We start from the raw sequence: 16,790 nt of genomic DNA on the forward strand, positions 1-16,790 counted from the left end.
CACCCCCTACAACTAGCAACTAAACTGTTCTGCTTCGTCAAAGGACATTAATGTGTGACCCTTCTCTTCCCATCTATCTTCCCAAGATTGACGATAACTTCGCCGCAAATCTGCCCAGAAGCGTCTGTCTTTATTAGTTTTCCCGACATGATTTGTCATAAGTGTTGCCCTAAAAGCCATCAGGTGGACAGGTGCTTTGTACCTTTGCGGTTTATTCACCATAAATACAACATACGCGCGAGGCTGTATCTGTGTCGGCTTGCATTATGATGGTAATTTCATGTAAAGGAGAGCTTCGGGGCGTAAAATTGACTTTGCGGTGGTCACTAATATTGTCTGGGGATCCGAAAAAATAAAGAGCAGGAGAACACACACTACTGTCGTTCCCAGACAATGACGTCAAAGCTACCTTGTCAGATGCTGAGTGGTGAACAAATGCAGCCCCTTCCCTACATCTTCTTCTGGTACTTATGTGGATAAAGTATGCAATAAATGAACGGAGACTGAAGAGACAAAGATTGACATAGACACAGACCTGTTGACAGAGAGAGAGAGAGGCAGAGGGAGGGAGGTAAATGGAGATGAGAAAAAGGTAGGCGCAGAGTCGGGCAATTATGTTTTGAGCTTTTTCAAAATTCACTCAAATACAGATGGTTAAATGATTTAAAATACACACACAGAAAAATGGCTGAAAAAAGCGACGAGGGAATGTTAAAGCTTTTAAGCGAAGTAAACAAGAAAGAGACGCTTTGCCAAAGGGACTGAAAACATGATTGTGTTGGAAGAGATGTAATGTACTCACCAGCCCATCGCAGGCAGCCAGAGCCACACGAGATGTCTGATCCCCGAGTACAGTCCCCGCCAGGTGGCAGCCCCTCCGCTGCTGTAGGGTACGGAATTGAGAATCCGAGGCGTTGCGGTACCTCCATGTCTTCGTCTCAACCACTGCGCCTGGAGATAGAAGTCTGGAGTTTTCTCGTAGTCTCACAATCACATCTTTCCCGTCGTGCACCGGGATTCTGTAGTGGATGACGTCAGTTCCCTCTCCTGTGACGTCTTTTCCAGAGAACGTTGTGTCGATTTTTACGTCACTTCCTCTTCCGCTGACATCACTTCCGCCGGTATCCTTGGCGATGTTGAGAGGGGATGGAGCAGCGTGTCTTTTCACTATCGTGTGTTTTGCGTGGAGATGGTTTGTGACAAAATCTCCTTGTGACGTCACACGGCTTGGAACTGTGAAGATGAAATCCTCAAGACCTTTGGCAAACTCCTCTGTCAAAAACAAAACACACCATTAGTCAAGCCACACACAAAACAGAACAAGTCGCGTAAGGCGAAATTACTACATTTAGTCAAGCTGTGGAACTCACAGAATGAAACTGAACGTAGTCCGCCGCTAGTGCAAAAGGCAGTGAAAGTGACGAGCCTGTTTGGCGCGGTAGCGATTGCGCTGTGCTTCATAGCACGCTTTACTGTACCTCTCTTCGTTTTAACTTTCTGAGCGTGTTTTTAATCCAAACATATCATATCTATATGTTTTTGGAATCAGGAACCGACAAGGAATAAGATGAAATAGTTTTTAAAACGATTTCGGAAATTTAATTTTGATCATAATTTTTATATTTTTAATTTTCAGAGCTTGTTTTTAATCCAAATATAACATATGTATATGTTTTTGGAATCAGAAAATGACGAAGAATAAGATGAAATTGTTTTTGGATCGTTTAATAAAAAAAATAATTTTAATTACAAGTTTCCGATTTTTAATGACCAAACTCACTCAATAGTTGTTAAGCCACCAAGCTGAAATGCAATACCAAACCCCGGCCTTCGTCGAAGATTGCTTTGCCAAAATTTCAATCAATTTGATTGAAAAATGAGGGTGTGACAGTGCCGCCTCAACTTTTACAAAAAGCCGGATATGACGTCATCAAAGGTATTTATCGAAAACATGAAAAAAAGTCCGGGGGTATCCTACCCAGGAACTCTCATGTCAAATTTCATAAAGATCGGCCCAGTAGTTTAGTCTGAATCGCTCTACACACACACACTTCAAACACACACACACACACACACACACACACACACACACACACACACACACACACACACATACGCCACGACCCTCGTCTCGATTCCCCCTCTATGTTAAAACATTTAGTCAAAACTTGACTAAATGTAAAAAGAAGACTATCAAGGCACGGTGTTCATTGTCTCTCTCTCTCTCTCTCTCTCTCTCTCTCTCTCTCTCTCTCTCTCTCTCTCTCTCTCTCTCTCTCTCTCTCTCTCTCTCTCTCTCTCTCTCTCTCGTCATCGCCGCTGCCATCAGGGCTACTCTTGCTTAAAGGACTCGGTCGTTTGAATAATCGAGTGAATCGAAACACATTTTTGAGTTAAGAAACTGAACGCAATACGGGATCCGTGTCGCGCTCCTCCAACGGTACGATTTTCCTACTTTTATGTATTGGTCGAGATTTTGTTTACTTCCTCGTCCCACAGTTTCTTTTTTTTTGTAATCGGCCTACGGACTACACAACAAACCATTCGATCACCCATCCCCCTTTCTCTCTCTCTCTGTGTGTCTCTCTCTCCCTCTCTCTCTGTGCTGCAGAAGCAACTGCACAATTTATTTCCAAGGCACGAAACATGCGCAAAAAGAAACTAGATGAGTCAAGCTGAAATGATGTATAATGTAATTTTTACGTACGCAAATGTTGGACTGGATGGTCTTCTCATTTAAATTGGGTTGCGTGTACATGACATACGCGTGGATTTACACGTGTGCGGGTGTAGTCTATATAAGCGTATATGTGTGAGTATGTGTGTGTGTGTGTCGTCTGCAGCCATTGTTGTTTTTGTATAGATATGTATTTAAACATGTTCCCCTACTAGTCACGCGAGGGTAACGCCGACTAGTGGTTTATTGGTTTTAAATAATTGTTGGTCTGCAGATTGATTGGTTTTATGAGTGTGTGTTAACTGTTGGATCAGTATTTTCCTTTGTGTGTACATTGCTTTTTACCCTTAGTCTTAGATATTTTTGTTTACCTATGGCTTTCGTGTCGGTGTGTTTGTTTGTTCGTACTCATAAACTCATAGTTTGCTATGTTTTTGTTGTTATTAATGTTTTGTTCATTCGTCCTTTTAACCCTTTTATGAATGATGCAGAAACGGTTGTTTTACCTTGTCTATAAGGCTTTTATTAGCTAATGACAATAAAGTGTCAAAGCGTCAAGCGTCTCTGTGCTGCATACGTTTACACATTTATCTCAACAACAAAACCATGAAATAATGAAAAAAGAAGAGGTGGTAAAAAGTTAAGTGGTAGCATGTATGAAATAACGAAGATAGCTCAACACGGGATTCCCCACAGAATTCGCAGATCGTACTTTAAGATGTATCGCAAGAGGTGTAAACAGCAACGTTTTTCTTTCTTTTTGTTTTTTGTTTTATTTGTTTCTAACCTACCCCCAGCAAGAACCTAAACATGATGGAGCATCTTGCAGAGAGGTTAACAGCTACACTCGGTAAACTTTCCCGCAGAACCGTGTCAACTGTGGAGATAGTTTCAATCTATTCTGTAGCTCTGTATTTCGGTCGGACTATTCACAAGATAGAGTTAGCACACAATATCTAAGCCATTCATACAACAACTGTCTTATCAAACTTTCCCATAAAGTGATACAACATCAATATAGCAATTGATAAATTGGCTGGCTGGCTGGCTGGATGGATGTGGGGATGGATAGATGGACGGAATGGGATAGCATGGACCCATAGATGGATGGGTGGATTGGTGGATGGTCGGACGGACGACAACAGATATAACAAATACTAGACACAGCGAAAAGAAAGCATAAAACCAAAGTCAAACTTAAAACCGAAACAATTTAACCAAGATACACCAACCCATATATACTGCGTACAGTCAAGTCTTCCACTGGCAACGCCAACTTTTGTCATCAAAAACGTGACATCTAACTGGAACACGACTGTGTACATTTACGAGTATCTGTTTAACTACAAGAACTTTGTATCCCATGAGATAAGGATACACGGAACAGGCAGTCATTTGTTGTGATAAACTAATCAGGCGAAACTGGTGCTAGTGTTTGCTCCCCTCTCCTCCCTCCCCTTGTAGCCTTCTGTGCGGTGTTCTTGCCAAACTCTTACCAAAAGAGGTAGAAGTATTACACGGCGTTTATGTTCTTAGTGACTCGCATTTCTGTTGCGTATCGAATTTTGTTTGGAGCGAGTACAGAATGGTGGGTGGGGGTTAATAACAAACACGTTGCAATACGTTATGAAGACGTTGTCTTTATGATTAAGTCATTGCTGTGAGTGTGCGTGTACGTGTGTGTGTGTGTGTGTGTGTGTGTGTGTGTGTGTGTGTGTGTTTGTGTGTGTGCGTGTGCGCGCGCGTGCGTGTGTGCGTGCGTGCGTGCGTGCGTGCGTGCGTACGTACACCCTCACGAACAAGCATGTGTGTGCTTGTGTTTTCAATCAAACAGGTTTGTATTTTTCTGGAGTTGTTTGTCTTAACATTTTCAAGTACACAGGAACTCAGGGGCTGTCTCTCTTTTCCCCCCAATTATGTCCTGTTGAAACTTTGCTATTGTGAACACCTCCTCCCCCCTCCCCCTTCCACCTTTCAGATGGTACTTGTCTGACGTACATAAATATACATGTATATGGACAGCAAACACCACAAAGACTTTATCTGCGGGGCAAGGTCACTTTTGTAACACATGATCGAAAGGAAAGATGGAGGAGAAAAGATGCGTAAGAATTAAAACACTCAGCGGATGTCATAGGTATAAATCTAGCGCTGTCAGGATTGAATAGGTCGGGAAAGAGTATGAAACTGTCCAAAGTGACATCACAGGCCAGTCACTAGCGAGGGTGTGTCTCATACACGTGTCCAGGAACCACGTGTCGTAAGTTTGATTGAGAAAAGCAACCCACACAAGCCCGACAGAGGTATTTTTGGAATTCGTCCATTACCTGTGCTACATCGCCAAGAACAGCCGGTAATAAACTAGATAAAGAAAGCTTTGGAACGAATTAACCATCGCAGGGACATTCGTTAAACAGAAAGAAGAGAATGTAAATAAATAACTGACTTGTGCATAAAGAAAGAATAAGATCAGCCAGTGACACCTTATTTTGAAAAAAGTAAAATAATCAAAAGAAGAGAACAGCCAGATTAAGCACTAGGACAATGAGAAACACGAGGTCGCCAATCAAGATCAATTGGCTACCGGTGTAATAAGTGCATTTTGTTTTGACCCGATCTGACACTGAAACCGACCGGCTGGGAATGGTAAAAACGCTTACGACCAAAGCCATCCGCATAAAAAAAAACACCAACAGCGTCATCATCAGACTAAGCAAACATCAACCTCATCAACCGCATTTCTCACATCATCAGCTGCCAACATGTGAACAATGAACACAAAACCAAATGCCATAATGCACAAGTGGTTTTTAAGTTTTGACGTAAGCCATGCATAATTGTTTGGCAAAAGTTTTGCATCCACACACAAAAGGCGCTTTGGAACACAGAACTAGTAATTACTTCATTCCTCTAAGTGCGGAACGGGAATGGCTTACTTTCTCATGTTTTTCAAGAAGAGTGTATAGTTTCATTCTTTCCATCAGAACCTGCCAACAAACACCCAAAACGTAGAACCATACGGACGAACAGCAGACGTGAAACGCGAGGCAACAACTGACATTTGGGATGAATAGGCCAAAGCTCCGAATGTGGATGGAAACCACAATACAGCAAATAGAGTGCCTTTATTACTTCGGTTTGACTGAAACATATGACTAGCCGAACCATATTATAACAAATAAGCGTGTATACTACACATACACTACCGCGCCTTAGTCAGCTTATTGCCAAGGCTTTGCTGATTACCTGCTGTATAAGTTTGTCCACATACATAGCTCAACCACACAAAGGTCATGTCAGCTGATTGGCAAATTTGCCCTAAGCTCATCAGATTGTCGCACGGCTCAGCCGTCATGTTGATAAAAGATCTGCAAGGGGTCTGAACAGTTCTTTCATACCAAGACATATTCAAAAGAACAAGAACAATAATAATAATAATAATAATAAGAAGAAGAAGAAGAAGAAGAAGAAGAAGAAGAAGAAGAAGAAGAAGAAGAAGAAGAAGAAGAAGAAGAAGAAGAAGAAGAAGAAGAAGAAGAAGAACAACAACAACAACAACAACAACAACAACAACAACAACAACAACAACAACAACAACCAAATAAACAAAGTAAACAAACTCTCTGTTTGTGTTTATGACAAAACACTTCCCTGAGAGTGCAACAACTGTGTCATGCTTTAATTCCTGCAATAATCTAGCATTTTTTCTGCATACGTCGAGGAGAACATTATTTTCAAAATATTGCCCATACTCTCTCCAGATACACAAGCAGTTCTATATTCTTTATAAAGTAAGTCAAGGGCCAAAAGGATAAAGTTCCGTAACGAGTCACTTCAACTTTGGTGAATCGCGTTGAGCAGACAGATAGGACCGTTAGTGCGATCCGATAAGACACAGGCCATCAAGTGCAAGAATCGAAACTCAACGTGAAGTTTGTAGCCATGTGAAATATTCCGCAGCAGAACTCTCTCAATCAGAAACCACCACCCCCCTCTCCCCGCGCCTCGGCTTTGGTATGCTGTATAAATGGGGATGTGTTGAGGGTACTTCTGATTTAAACTGCCTCAGTGTTAGACTTGCAGCTTAAAAGCATCATAATTATCCGCAGAACCATCATACGAACTTTGGAAATAGCACAATCTGTGAGTATTGTGCAATAACCATACAGAATGGTCGCAGGAGCACTCAAACGTACGACGTCTAACTAAGAATACATCTGCATTGTGACTTCTCACCACCGCCACTTTTAAAAACCGTTGATAACAGAGAGAGGCTGTACTGGAAATAAACGTTTTTGCAACCTATTCGTACCCATTCACTTTGCGCGTTTACCATTGAAACTGGATTTGACACCTGGCTATAGCGCCCCAAAAGACGGACAAATATGGTGTACGTTTCATTGGCCCATCAATTTACACGGATAAAGGAAGAGATGGAGCGTGTGATTAAACTGTAAAATGTCGCTGTACTTTTGAACTCTACTGGTTAAATCCGACCTCTTTGTAACAGCCCTCCCAGACGTCAAGAGATATTCTTCCTTTCCAGTTTCATTCAGGTTAAAACTCAAAAAGCTCAGATGATTATTGTGGTTTGAAATGTCTTTCAGTTTGGATTATTAATCTCAAGTCTAATCGTAGACCGATTTTTTAAAAACATTGACATGGCCGTATTTTTGCAGCTGCATAAACGTACTGTAATCTTTGTGTGCGTCGATGTGAACTGATATGACTTTCCTTAACCATAAGAAACGAACAACCAAGAAAAAAACAAACAAAAAAACAAGAGAACATTAAAAATAGTCTACACAAGCGTTTTTCTCTTAAAGACGTCATCAATATAATTATAATAATAATAATAATAATAAAGTGTATTTATATTGCGCCAATCCCTTACAAAAAACAAAAATATTTGGCTCTAAGCGCATTACAACATGTGTAGGGACTTGGTACAATCAAGTCTGACAAATACAATAACACAATATACAGTCGGTCTCTTGGGTAAAAATGGGAAAAGCAGCTTCGACATTTAAACACTGCTACTAAAAAAATCCTCTAACAATGTATACTGCTTTACAATATATGCATTTATGTATAAATATAGTTAAAGAACATCGAGTTAATAGGAATTAGAAAAGGTTCTTACGATAAAACTATCTAGCGAAATTATGTTAAGCTCATACCAAGTATTGTATCAAAGCAAGAGTCGACACTGATCAAAACGGGTTTTTGAGTAAAGAACAAGAGAGAAGATATTAAAGGGTGTTCACCTACCAACGCGCTGACATTCTAAATTGCCGCAAATGTGATAAAAGGGCTAGCGGATTAAGTTATAGGACATTCCAGTATTTCTCAATCTCCCAAAGGCGCCCTAAATGAATGACAGAGTGAATAACAAGACAAGACAAGACAAGACAAGCCAAGACAAGACAAGACAAAACAAGTTAAGTTAAGTAAGTTAAGTTAAGTAAGGTAAGGTAAGGTAAGGTAAGGTAAGGTCAGGTCAGGTAAGGTCAGGTAACATAACATACCATACCATACCTTACAATAACATAACATAAAAAAGGTATCATTTTCATGATGCAGAAACACAGAAGTGTAGCTGTTGGTACCACATCGCATCACTTTCGGAAAGAACACAAGGACAACGATCAAAAAGCATAAACATACGTGGATAAATAAATCAAATCAAACACTACATTAAAATATTAAATAAATGAATGAATGAATGAATGAGCCAGACAGTGAACATTGTGTGACTCATCATAAATCGTTGTATTTCTGTACCAAAGTGAAACATGACTTTGCTCTACAAGGGCGCATTTAAGCACCTCACAGAACAATTACAATGTTTAACATTTTCACAGGCTGCAATAGGATACTGAGCTGCTTTGTGTAGAGTGGTCCATGTTCATGACATCTAACGTTTAACCTGTCCCTATCTTCTACCTCAGCTCGTGTGCTTCGTTCATAAAATACTACTACAAGGTAATACATTATTTTCTAGGCTCTTATTTCCATTCTGAGCCCCTCTGTGGTTATGAATAAAACTCATGCTAATCCATTTTGTTCAACGGCTTTCAGCACCAGATTCAAACGTGTTCCTCTTGTATACCTACGGGTTTATAACCACCCTCCACCCTCCACCACTACCACCACCTTCCAACCGCCACTCTTGCTAACGCAGCAAAAAAACAGAAGTCGGGAAGTCCTACGACTTTGTATGGTCGAGGGAGAAGAAAAGGAAGCCCCACTTGAACGTACAATGAATCAGCGGTCAGTCAAATGCTTCAGTCAACACTCTGCTCGAGTGGATCATACTGACACGTGACTCCCACGAGATGGTGTAACGAAGGGGAACGAGGTGGGGTTACTGTCTGAACACCACACACACACACACGCAGGCTCGCACGCACACACACACACACACACACACACACACATACACGCACGCACGCACGCACGCACACACACACACACACACACACACACACACACACACACACACACACACACACACACACACACACACACACACACACTTATTGAAGAGAATATTCCCTTTAAACGGCCGAAGCACTGCTTTGTGTATTCGTTGTTTCTTCTAAATGAATATATAGCCTATGTCGTGCCGAATTCACGGAATTGCCGAATTCGCGGAATCGGCAATATTCTTGCCCATTTCGCGTAATCGGCAAAACGGTGCCCATTACGTGAAATCGGCAGCGTTTTGCCGAACATGCGTAAGGGCTTCTAAAATGTGTCCATTTCACAAAAGTGGCAGCCAGTCTTTTACTCTTTGTGTCACCAAAACATTGCATTAACATTGCTTTACCTCCCTACTATGGTTTTTATCGTCTATGTTGGTCTGTGTCGAGGATAACTCCGGAAATGCACGAAAACTACATTTTTGCCATAACTTATCGATTATTGTGATATCTTTTTTTTGTTTGTTTGTTTGCTTAACGCCCAGCCGACCACGAAGGGCCATATCAGGGCGGTGCTACTTTGACATATAACGTGCGCCACACACAAGACAGAAGTCGCAGCACAGGCTTCATGTCTCACCCAGTCACATTATTCTGACACCGGACCAACCAGTCCTAGCACTAACCCCATAATGCCAGACGCCAGGCGGAGCAGCCACCAGATTGCCAATTTTAAAGTCTTAGGTATGACCCAGCCGGGGTTCGAACCCATGACCTCCCGATCACGGGGCGGACGCCTTACCACTAGGCCAACCGTGCCGGTATTGTGATATCTATCCATTCGAGTAGGGGAAGGGCTCCTAATATGGACCACTTTTTGTTTCATGCTGATAACTAGCTTGTTTTCTTGCGAAGAAGTTTTATTTTGTGTTTGGTAGTCCTTCTCTCTTAGGTTAACCGTTAGGCCTAATTAGAGTGAAATAGCTTTGATAGACATTTAGCAAAAATTAAATACAGAAAAAATCACAAATGGTCCTTATTAGGAGCCTGGGCGCCTAATATGGACCAGTGAAGCGGCCTTCACGAATCACTGTAAAAAGCACACTATACTTTAAAATAACATTATACAACTTAGTGTACAAGTCAGACTAATTAAAATATGCTTTAGATTGATCTGTTTTGGGTTGATCAGAGCATTATTTGAAGCACGCCAGGAAACTAAAGAAGCTTATCAAAAACAGAGTGAGAATAAGTGAAATTATCAACTTCCACGAAAAGAAGATTTTTTGTTATATTTTTTTTAAATCTCGAGGGCTAGTTATAGGTTATTTCCAGCAAGCTTTTTAATGAATTAATGAAAATAGCCTTTAGCTTTTATTTTCTTCGATTTGTTGAAGGTGGTCCATATTAGGGGACTCGCACATACTTTGAAATGTTGCTATTATTGTTTGTTTGCAGTAGAAACTCGGGGTCAACACTGCTAAAATTTAACAAATACGGACTTAGCTGTCATATATAGCAATTTTTGTGTGATAAAAGCTTTGGCTGTGGACAGAAACGAGTCCGTTTTAGGCGGCAAATTTAGAGTGAACGCTGCCAAAAGTGAAAAAAAGAGAAAAAGCCTTACGGTTTAGAGGTTTGTGTTTCTGCAACTGTTTTGACATGTGCAAGTTATTCAGAGAGGATGAATACAGCGAATAAAACTGTTTTGAGCGCTCTAGCGCCGTTAGTTTGTCAGAACAGGAGGTGGTCCATATTAGGAGCCGGTCCATATTAGGAGCCCTTCCCCTATCTAGCTGTCTAAGTGTGATGATTTCCAAGGTATTTGAGAACTTTAAAACCAAAAAGTGGCTGTTGATTTCGCAAAATTGTGACATTTTAGGAACCTTTACGCGTTTTCGGCAAAACGTTGCCAATTTCGCGTATTGGGCAGCGTTTTGCCGATTACGCGAAATCGGCAAAAATGTTGTCGATTACACGAATTTGGCAATTCCTTGAATTCGGCACGACATTACCTGCTATTCCGACTTGGTCGTGTGACAGACGTTTTCTTCCACACGAGATTACGTTGATTGTCTAACGAAGCCGTCAGGCTGAGTTAGACATCAGCTAATCGAGTATGGAAGAAAACTCTGTCACACGACCAAGTCGGAATAGCATTTATGTCTCACAGCTTCAACAGAGGAGAGAACAAACACGTGTTGTATACTCAAGCTTGACAAACCTAAACACAGCAGCAGCCATTGGGGAGAGATCTACTTTTTGACGGAAGTGACCGAACAACTGTGAATGACGTCTCGGTATATGTGAATGACGTCACAGTCATCGTCACAGTCTGTATCTTTTGAAGCATCGCATTCTTCATGACGTCTTTCTGTGTCTGCATCCGCGAAATGTTTGTTCATTCCGGAATCTTTGTCATCTATGTTCAGAACTCTGTCCTTATAGTGTCAGACTAACAGGCCTCCTGAGCGAGCCACTTTCCAAGGGAAGCTAAATTCGCGTATGGAAACAGTACTGTCGTCTGGGATGCCGTTTTCAGTATTCTCAGCGTTGAAGAATTTGTAAAGAGAAGAAACGATAACAGCAGTAGAAATAAAAGTCGTGTGTGCATTTTGGGGCTTTTTCCAGTTTGAATCCGTTCTTGCACGTGCTCCAAAGCGTGTAACATATAATCTTGCACACGTTTGCTTTAGTAGTGGCAAAGAAGGAAAGCGTGTGACATAATTATATATCTCAAACTTGCTCCTGTATGTGCAGTAGTTGGACTCTTCATTTAAACGCCAGAATCACTAGTTTGTGTATTCGTCCTTTCTTCTACATGAATATGTGTCTCAAAGCTTCTCCTGTGCAACAGTTGGCCTCACCTCCATCCCCTCCTCGCCTGTCCCCTCATGCACCGCTCTCCGCAAGAGACAGTGTGGGTACTAGAGTCAACAGCCGATCACTGTCAAGTTCAAGTTCAAGTTTTATTAGTCCATAACCCATGTCTCTCCATGTGAACACTAGGGTCGTACTCCGTGACTCCCTCCTTTCAGCAAACCTACCCCTTTCATGCCCCCTTCCCGCTAGACGGGGTGATTCTTCGGTACCCTTAACCGTGACTGACTATTAGGGTTTAACGTCCTCTTAGACCAACTGGTCTATATTGGGACAGGTATTGGTAATACGTTGAAGATATGGTGTGATACTTTGATTCGAACAAGCCCGCTGTGGCTGTCTTCTTCGACACACTGGTCAGCATTGGGTTTGTCTCGTCAAAGTATCGAAATACGATCATGATAATTGGAGACGAGAGATGATGCATGCGTGTCTTCGTGTTTTCCAAGCCCTGAGACTTTCGCTGTGAACGTGGGATCTTTTTCGTGCGCATGTGTGTACACGGGGGTGTTCGGACACCGAAGAGAGTCTGCACAAAGTTGACTCCGAATAATAAATCTCTCGCCGAACGTGGGGATCGAACCCACGCTGATAGCGACCAACTGGCTACAAAGCCAGCGCGCTACCAACTGAGCTACGTCCCCGCCCTCCCTTAACCGTCAATTAGAACCGACAGGCACTTTCCTACTCATCAGACTTATTATGCTTTATCTTTAATATTTGCCCCCCCCCCCCCCATCTCCGTTCGCCAAGTGCAACCATAATATAAACTAGTTAGGAATAATTCACTTGATTCACTCGTTCGCGTGTACATTCTTGTTCTCGTGCATGTGGGGGTGTTGGTGTGCTGTTGCGCTGAATAATTTGTGCAGTACGTCTTTCCTGTCTCCAAACTATAACGGATGTGTTTTTACAGCTAGCGGCATTAATTACGTATTATAGCACGGCTGTTCATGTACGACAGAGCGGGGTAACATGGGGCCGCTTGTTCGAGTAAAAACATGTTACCTCTCTAATGAATAGAAAATATTGCCCACTATACGTTCTCCGAGACTAAAAGTACCAGAAAGGTATCTCGAAAAAGACCATCGGAGCTGCTAATTCTTTGAAGCCGGACCTTCATTTGTTGATTCAGCCAAAACAAACTAAATCTTACGACTATGACTGTGCACCATAGAGTATAGTAATAAAACTGTACCTTACACTTTGCAGCATTATGGACCGCTGCAGTATCTGAAGCGTTCTCGACAGAAATGGTGCAAGTTTATAACCTACGACTTCGCACCGGTCCATTAAATTCACCCAAGAAACATCGTATTTAAAGCCGTATTGTGTCAGCTAAGTCACCCTTTTCTTGCTTTACGCTGAGATTTGTGATCGTTATAAAACCCAGCTCGTAAAAACTTCAAGAGCTGCAAGTCAGTAAAAGTTGAGAAAATGCATAACAATCAAATTCAACTCCCTGTGTTTGAAAACGACCAACAACACAAGAACAGCTACAGTAACTCTCACACTCTTGCTGACTGTTTACCCCGCCGTCAATGTAAATTCATGAACAACTATGTCAACAAGGGATACGATGCACAGGCAGTATCGAAATTCTTGTTCTTCATTATTTCACACACCTGGGTAGCGCGAATTTGTTGCTGCTAGCTTTCCACTGGTGGGAAGCAACCCGAATTTCCCAGCGATGGGACAATAAACTTGAATAAAGTAATGAAAATGAAAATGTAAATGAAATGAAAAAAAAAATCTATTTGTACTTTTTGTGAGTTGCGTGATAGTTTACGTGTTCATAACCAAGCACATTGTATAAATTTAGGAAATCCAATCAAGTTGAAAGAGACAGAGACACCCACACAAATGCTACGTATAGCCGTCTAGATTGTCTGTTTATATTGTTCCTTCGCTGAGCCAAAAAAGTCGAAACTGGCATACATTGTTTACAAGCTTCGACAGTTAGGTATACAGTCTGTTATCCAGTCATAGCCCTGACGCTATATATCAGCTATTTATGTTGTGGCTTTTACGACCTTAAATGTGTCAAGTCTGCACTGTTCTGATGTTATATTTTGAGCTTACAGATAATAACAGGGCCTTTAAACATGACAAACAGCTCGTGTGTGTGTGTGCATAGGGCCGTTTTTAAGAGGTCTTTGCACTCAACTCTCTCTCTCTCTCTCTCTCTCCCCCTCTATCTCTCTCTCCCTCTCTTTCTCTCTCTCTTTCTCTCTCTCTCTCTATCACTCTCTCTCTCTCCCTCAAGTATTATAGGCATGCATTCATTTACATCAGACTCTGTTGTATTACTGGGATTCGAACTTGGCGTGAGACTGTTTGTGGATGACTGATCGTCGAACTGTCAATGATCAAAGTTCACCTCTCTGGTCAGAGATCTGATGACAAGAACCCACTCTCCCCCCCTTACACACATACATATCCACACACTTCTCTCTCTCTCTCTCTCTCTCTCTCTGTGTCTCTTTCTCTCTCTGTCTGTCTCTCCCTCTCCACCATCTCTCTCTCTCTCTCTCTCTCTCTGTCTCTTTCTCTCTCTGTCTGTCTCTCTCACTCTGTCTCTTTCTCTCTCTCACTCTCTGTCGCTGGTATCTTAGAGTGTCTAGTTCAACGACGGTCGTTGAGGACGTAGGGCGACACAGGACCGATTTGTAGGACAACTTGCCCAACACTTCACAAGGGGCCAAGCACTCCTCTCCTTATCACCGGCTTGTGACTAAAGCAAACACACAGACCGTACAGCGAGGATACCACCAGTATTTGTCATCAAACATACTAAGATCCCAGTAGTCTCACCACCCCTTATTCGCGAAACCGAATACTATTGTGAAATGTTCGGTTTGAAGGATATCCCTCGATGACATATTCATAATATTCCTTGTCAAACACGTTAGTACGGCAAAGAAAACGGGTTATGCACCTACTGCCTTCGCAGTACCTCACACGTACCCCATTCAGCTCAAACCCGTTAGTTGGTGGTATATTTGAAGTCAGAGGTGTTCAAACAATGAGTAAGTTGAAAAGCTGAAGTGCGGGCATGTGTGTGATCCTGCTCTGGTGAATCATGCCCTTACCAATGGTGTTCGCTGTAATGTTTAGTTTAGGTCACTGAGACAGAGCTACTGTATGAGGACCGAACCCTGGCTGCGGGATGCCTGACTACGATGATATGATAGTCAGTAGTAACTGCCTAACTCAGATCATCGTGTTTATGTCATCACTGCGTAGGGCATGGAAGTTTGACCAGGAGTTAATATATAACTTTGCTTTGATTGTCGTTAAAACTAAAAACAATGGCCACACGGAATATTGAAAAAGCCTTAGACAACAATTCTGCATCTGACATGACGTTACAATGGTGGAACGGAACAAAAAGCCACAGTCACAGGGTGCATCAAAAGTGCATCGTCGGCAGATCTGTAAATAGACGTTGCTGTGATTGTTCCGTTCCGTCAGTCGGCAAGGTTGGTGCATATCAACAAGAAAAGAGCCAATTATTTCCTGCCGGTCACTGAGGTCGGGCCGACAGGAACTGGCTCAGACAATGGTAATGTCTGGCGCAAAGCGAGCGGGGTCAAGTTCCCCTCTTCCAACAATATCCTTGAAACAATCATGGCGGAAGAGGAAGAAGTAATCTATGAAAGCACCGGAAGAGCAGACTGAGCATGTCAACTAGCCCACTTAGCAGTCGCCGCCATTCCCACAGTTGACAATTTTTGACTGGCATTATTTAACCTGTAAGTTGCAGTGCAAAACTTTTGCTGTTTAGAGATAGTTTTTATCCCGACCACATACATCACCACAGACTTGTCAATCAATCAATCAATCAATGAGGCTTATATCGCGCATATTCCGTGGGTACAGTTCTAGGCGCTCTGCAGTGATGCCGTGTGAGATGAAATTTTATACGGCCAGTAGATTGCAGCCATTTCGGCGCATATTTACCTTTCACGGCCTATCATTCCAAGTCACACGGGTATAGGTAGACAATTATTAACTGTGCCTAAGCAATTTTGACAGGAAAGACCCTTTTGTCAATCGTGGGATCTTTAACGTGCACACCCAATGTAGTGTAAACGGGGGGAGGGTTCGGACACCGAAGAGAGTCTGCACACAAAGTTGACTCTGAAATAAATTTCCGCCGAACCTGGGATCGAACTCACGCTGACAGCGGCCAACTGAATACAAATCCAGCGCGCTACCAACTGAGCTATATCCCCGCCCCTTGTCCAGGTTTAACAGATTAAACTGCATCGCCTCTCTCGGTAACAACAGCTTGCTACAAGGAACTTAGTCGATAAATATCCACAGGGGGCCGACAAATGGTTTAAATGTGAAATGTGTGTATATGGGTGTGGGTCTGAAACAAACAAACAAACCATGTGAACCCCCCCGGGCCCCTGAAAAAAAAGGATGTTCTCAAATGGTTCAATTCTCTTTTGGTCTGATTCTGAAATGGTACCGGTATACTTCCCCCCCTGGCCGCAGGCCTAGGATTTAAAAACAAAATTTAATTAATTAATTAATTAATTATTTATCTATTTTAAACATTAAAAAAATTAATTAGAGTAAAACAAAACATTAAAACGTTCATAATAAATAATAATAATAAACAAGAATTTAACACAAAAAACCAAAGAAATAGATTATCTGCCCATAATGGGAATCGGACCCGGACCACTTTCACCGTAACCGGACATCGTACCGGACGTCTTACCACCCCGCCACAATCTCTTCATTATTCAGCCAGTGAATTTAGTGCTATTATACCTAACCGCTACTGGCAGACA

General features: G+C 42.0%; 1 protein-coding gene across 4 annotated transcripts in view; it reads right to left on the minus strand.

Moving 5' to 3' along the window:
* Positions 1-16,790, minus strand: part of LOC138976152 (A disintegrin and metalloproteinase with thrombospondin motifs 6-like) — a 141,248-nt gene that overhangs the window by 96,423 nt on the left and 28,035 nt on the right. For all 4 annotated transcript variants that reach the window (XM_070349011.1, XM_070349003.1, XM_070348997.1 and 1 more), the window contains one exon: positions 803-1,272. In XM_070349011.1, the coding sequence (XP_070205112.1) occupies positions 803-1,272 (470 nt within the window). The remainder of the gene's footprint in view (positions 1-802; positions 1,273-16,790) is intronic.

The sequence above is a fragment of the Littorina saxatilis genome, linkage group LG1 (genome assembly GCF_037325665.1).
Source record: "Littorina saxatilis isolate snail1 linkage group LG1, US_GU_Lsax_2.0, whole genome shotgun sequence".
NCBI classification, from domain to species: Eukaryota; Metazoa; Mollusca; class Gastropoda; order Littorinimorpha; family Littorinidae; genus Littorina; species Littorina saxatilis.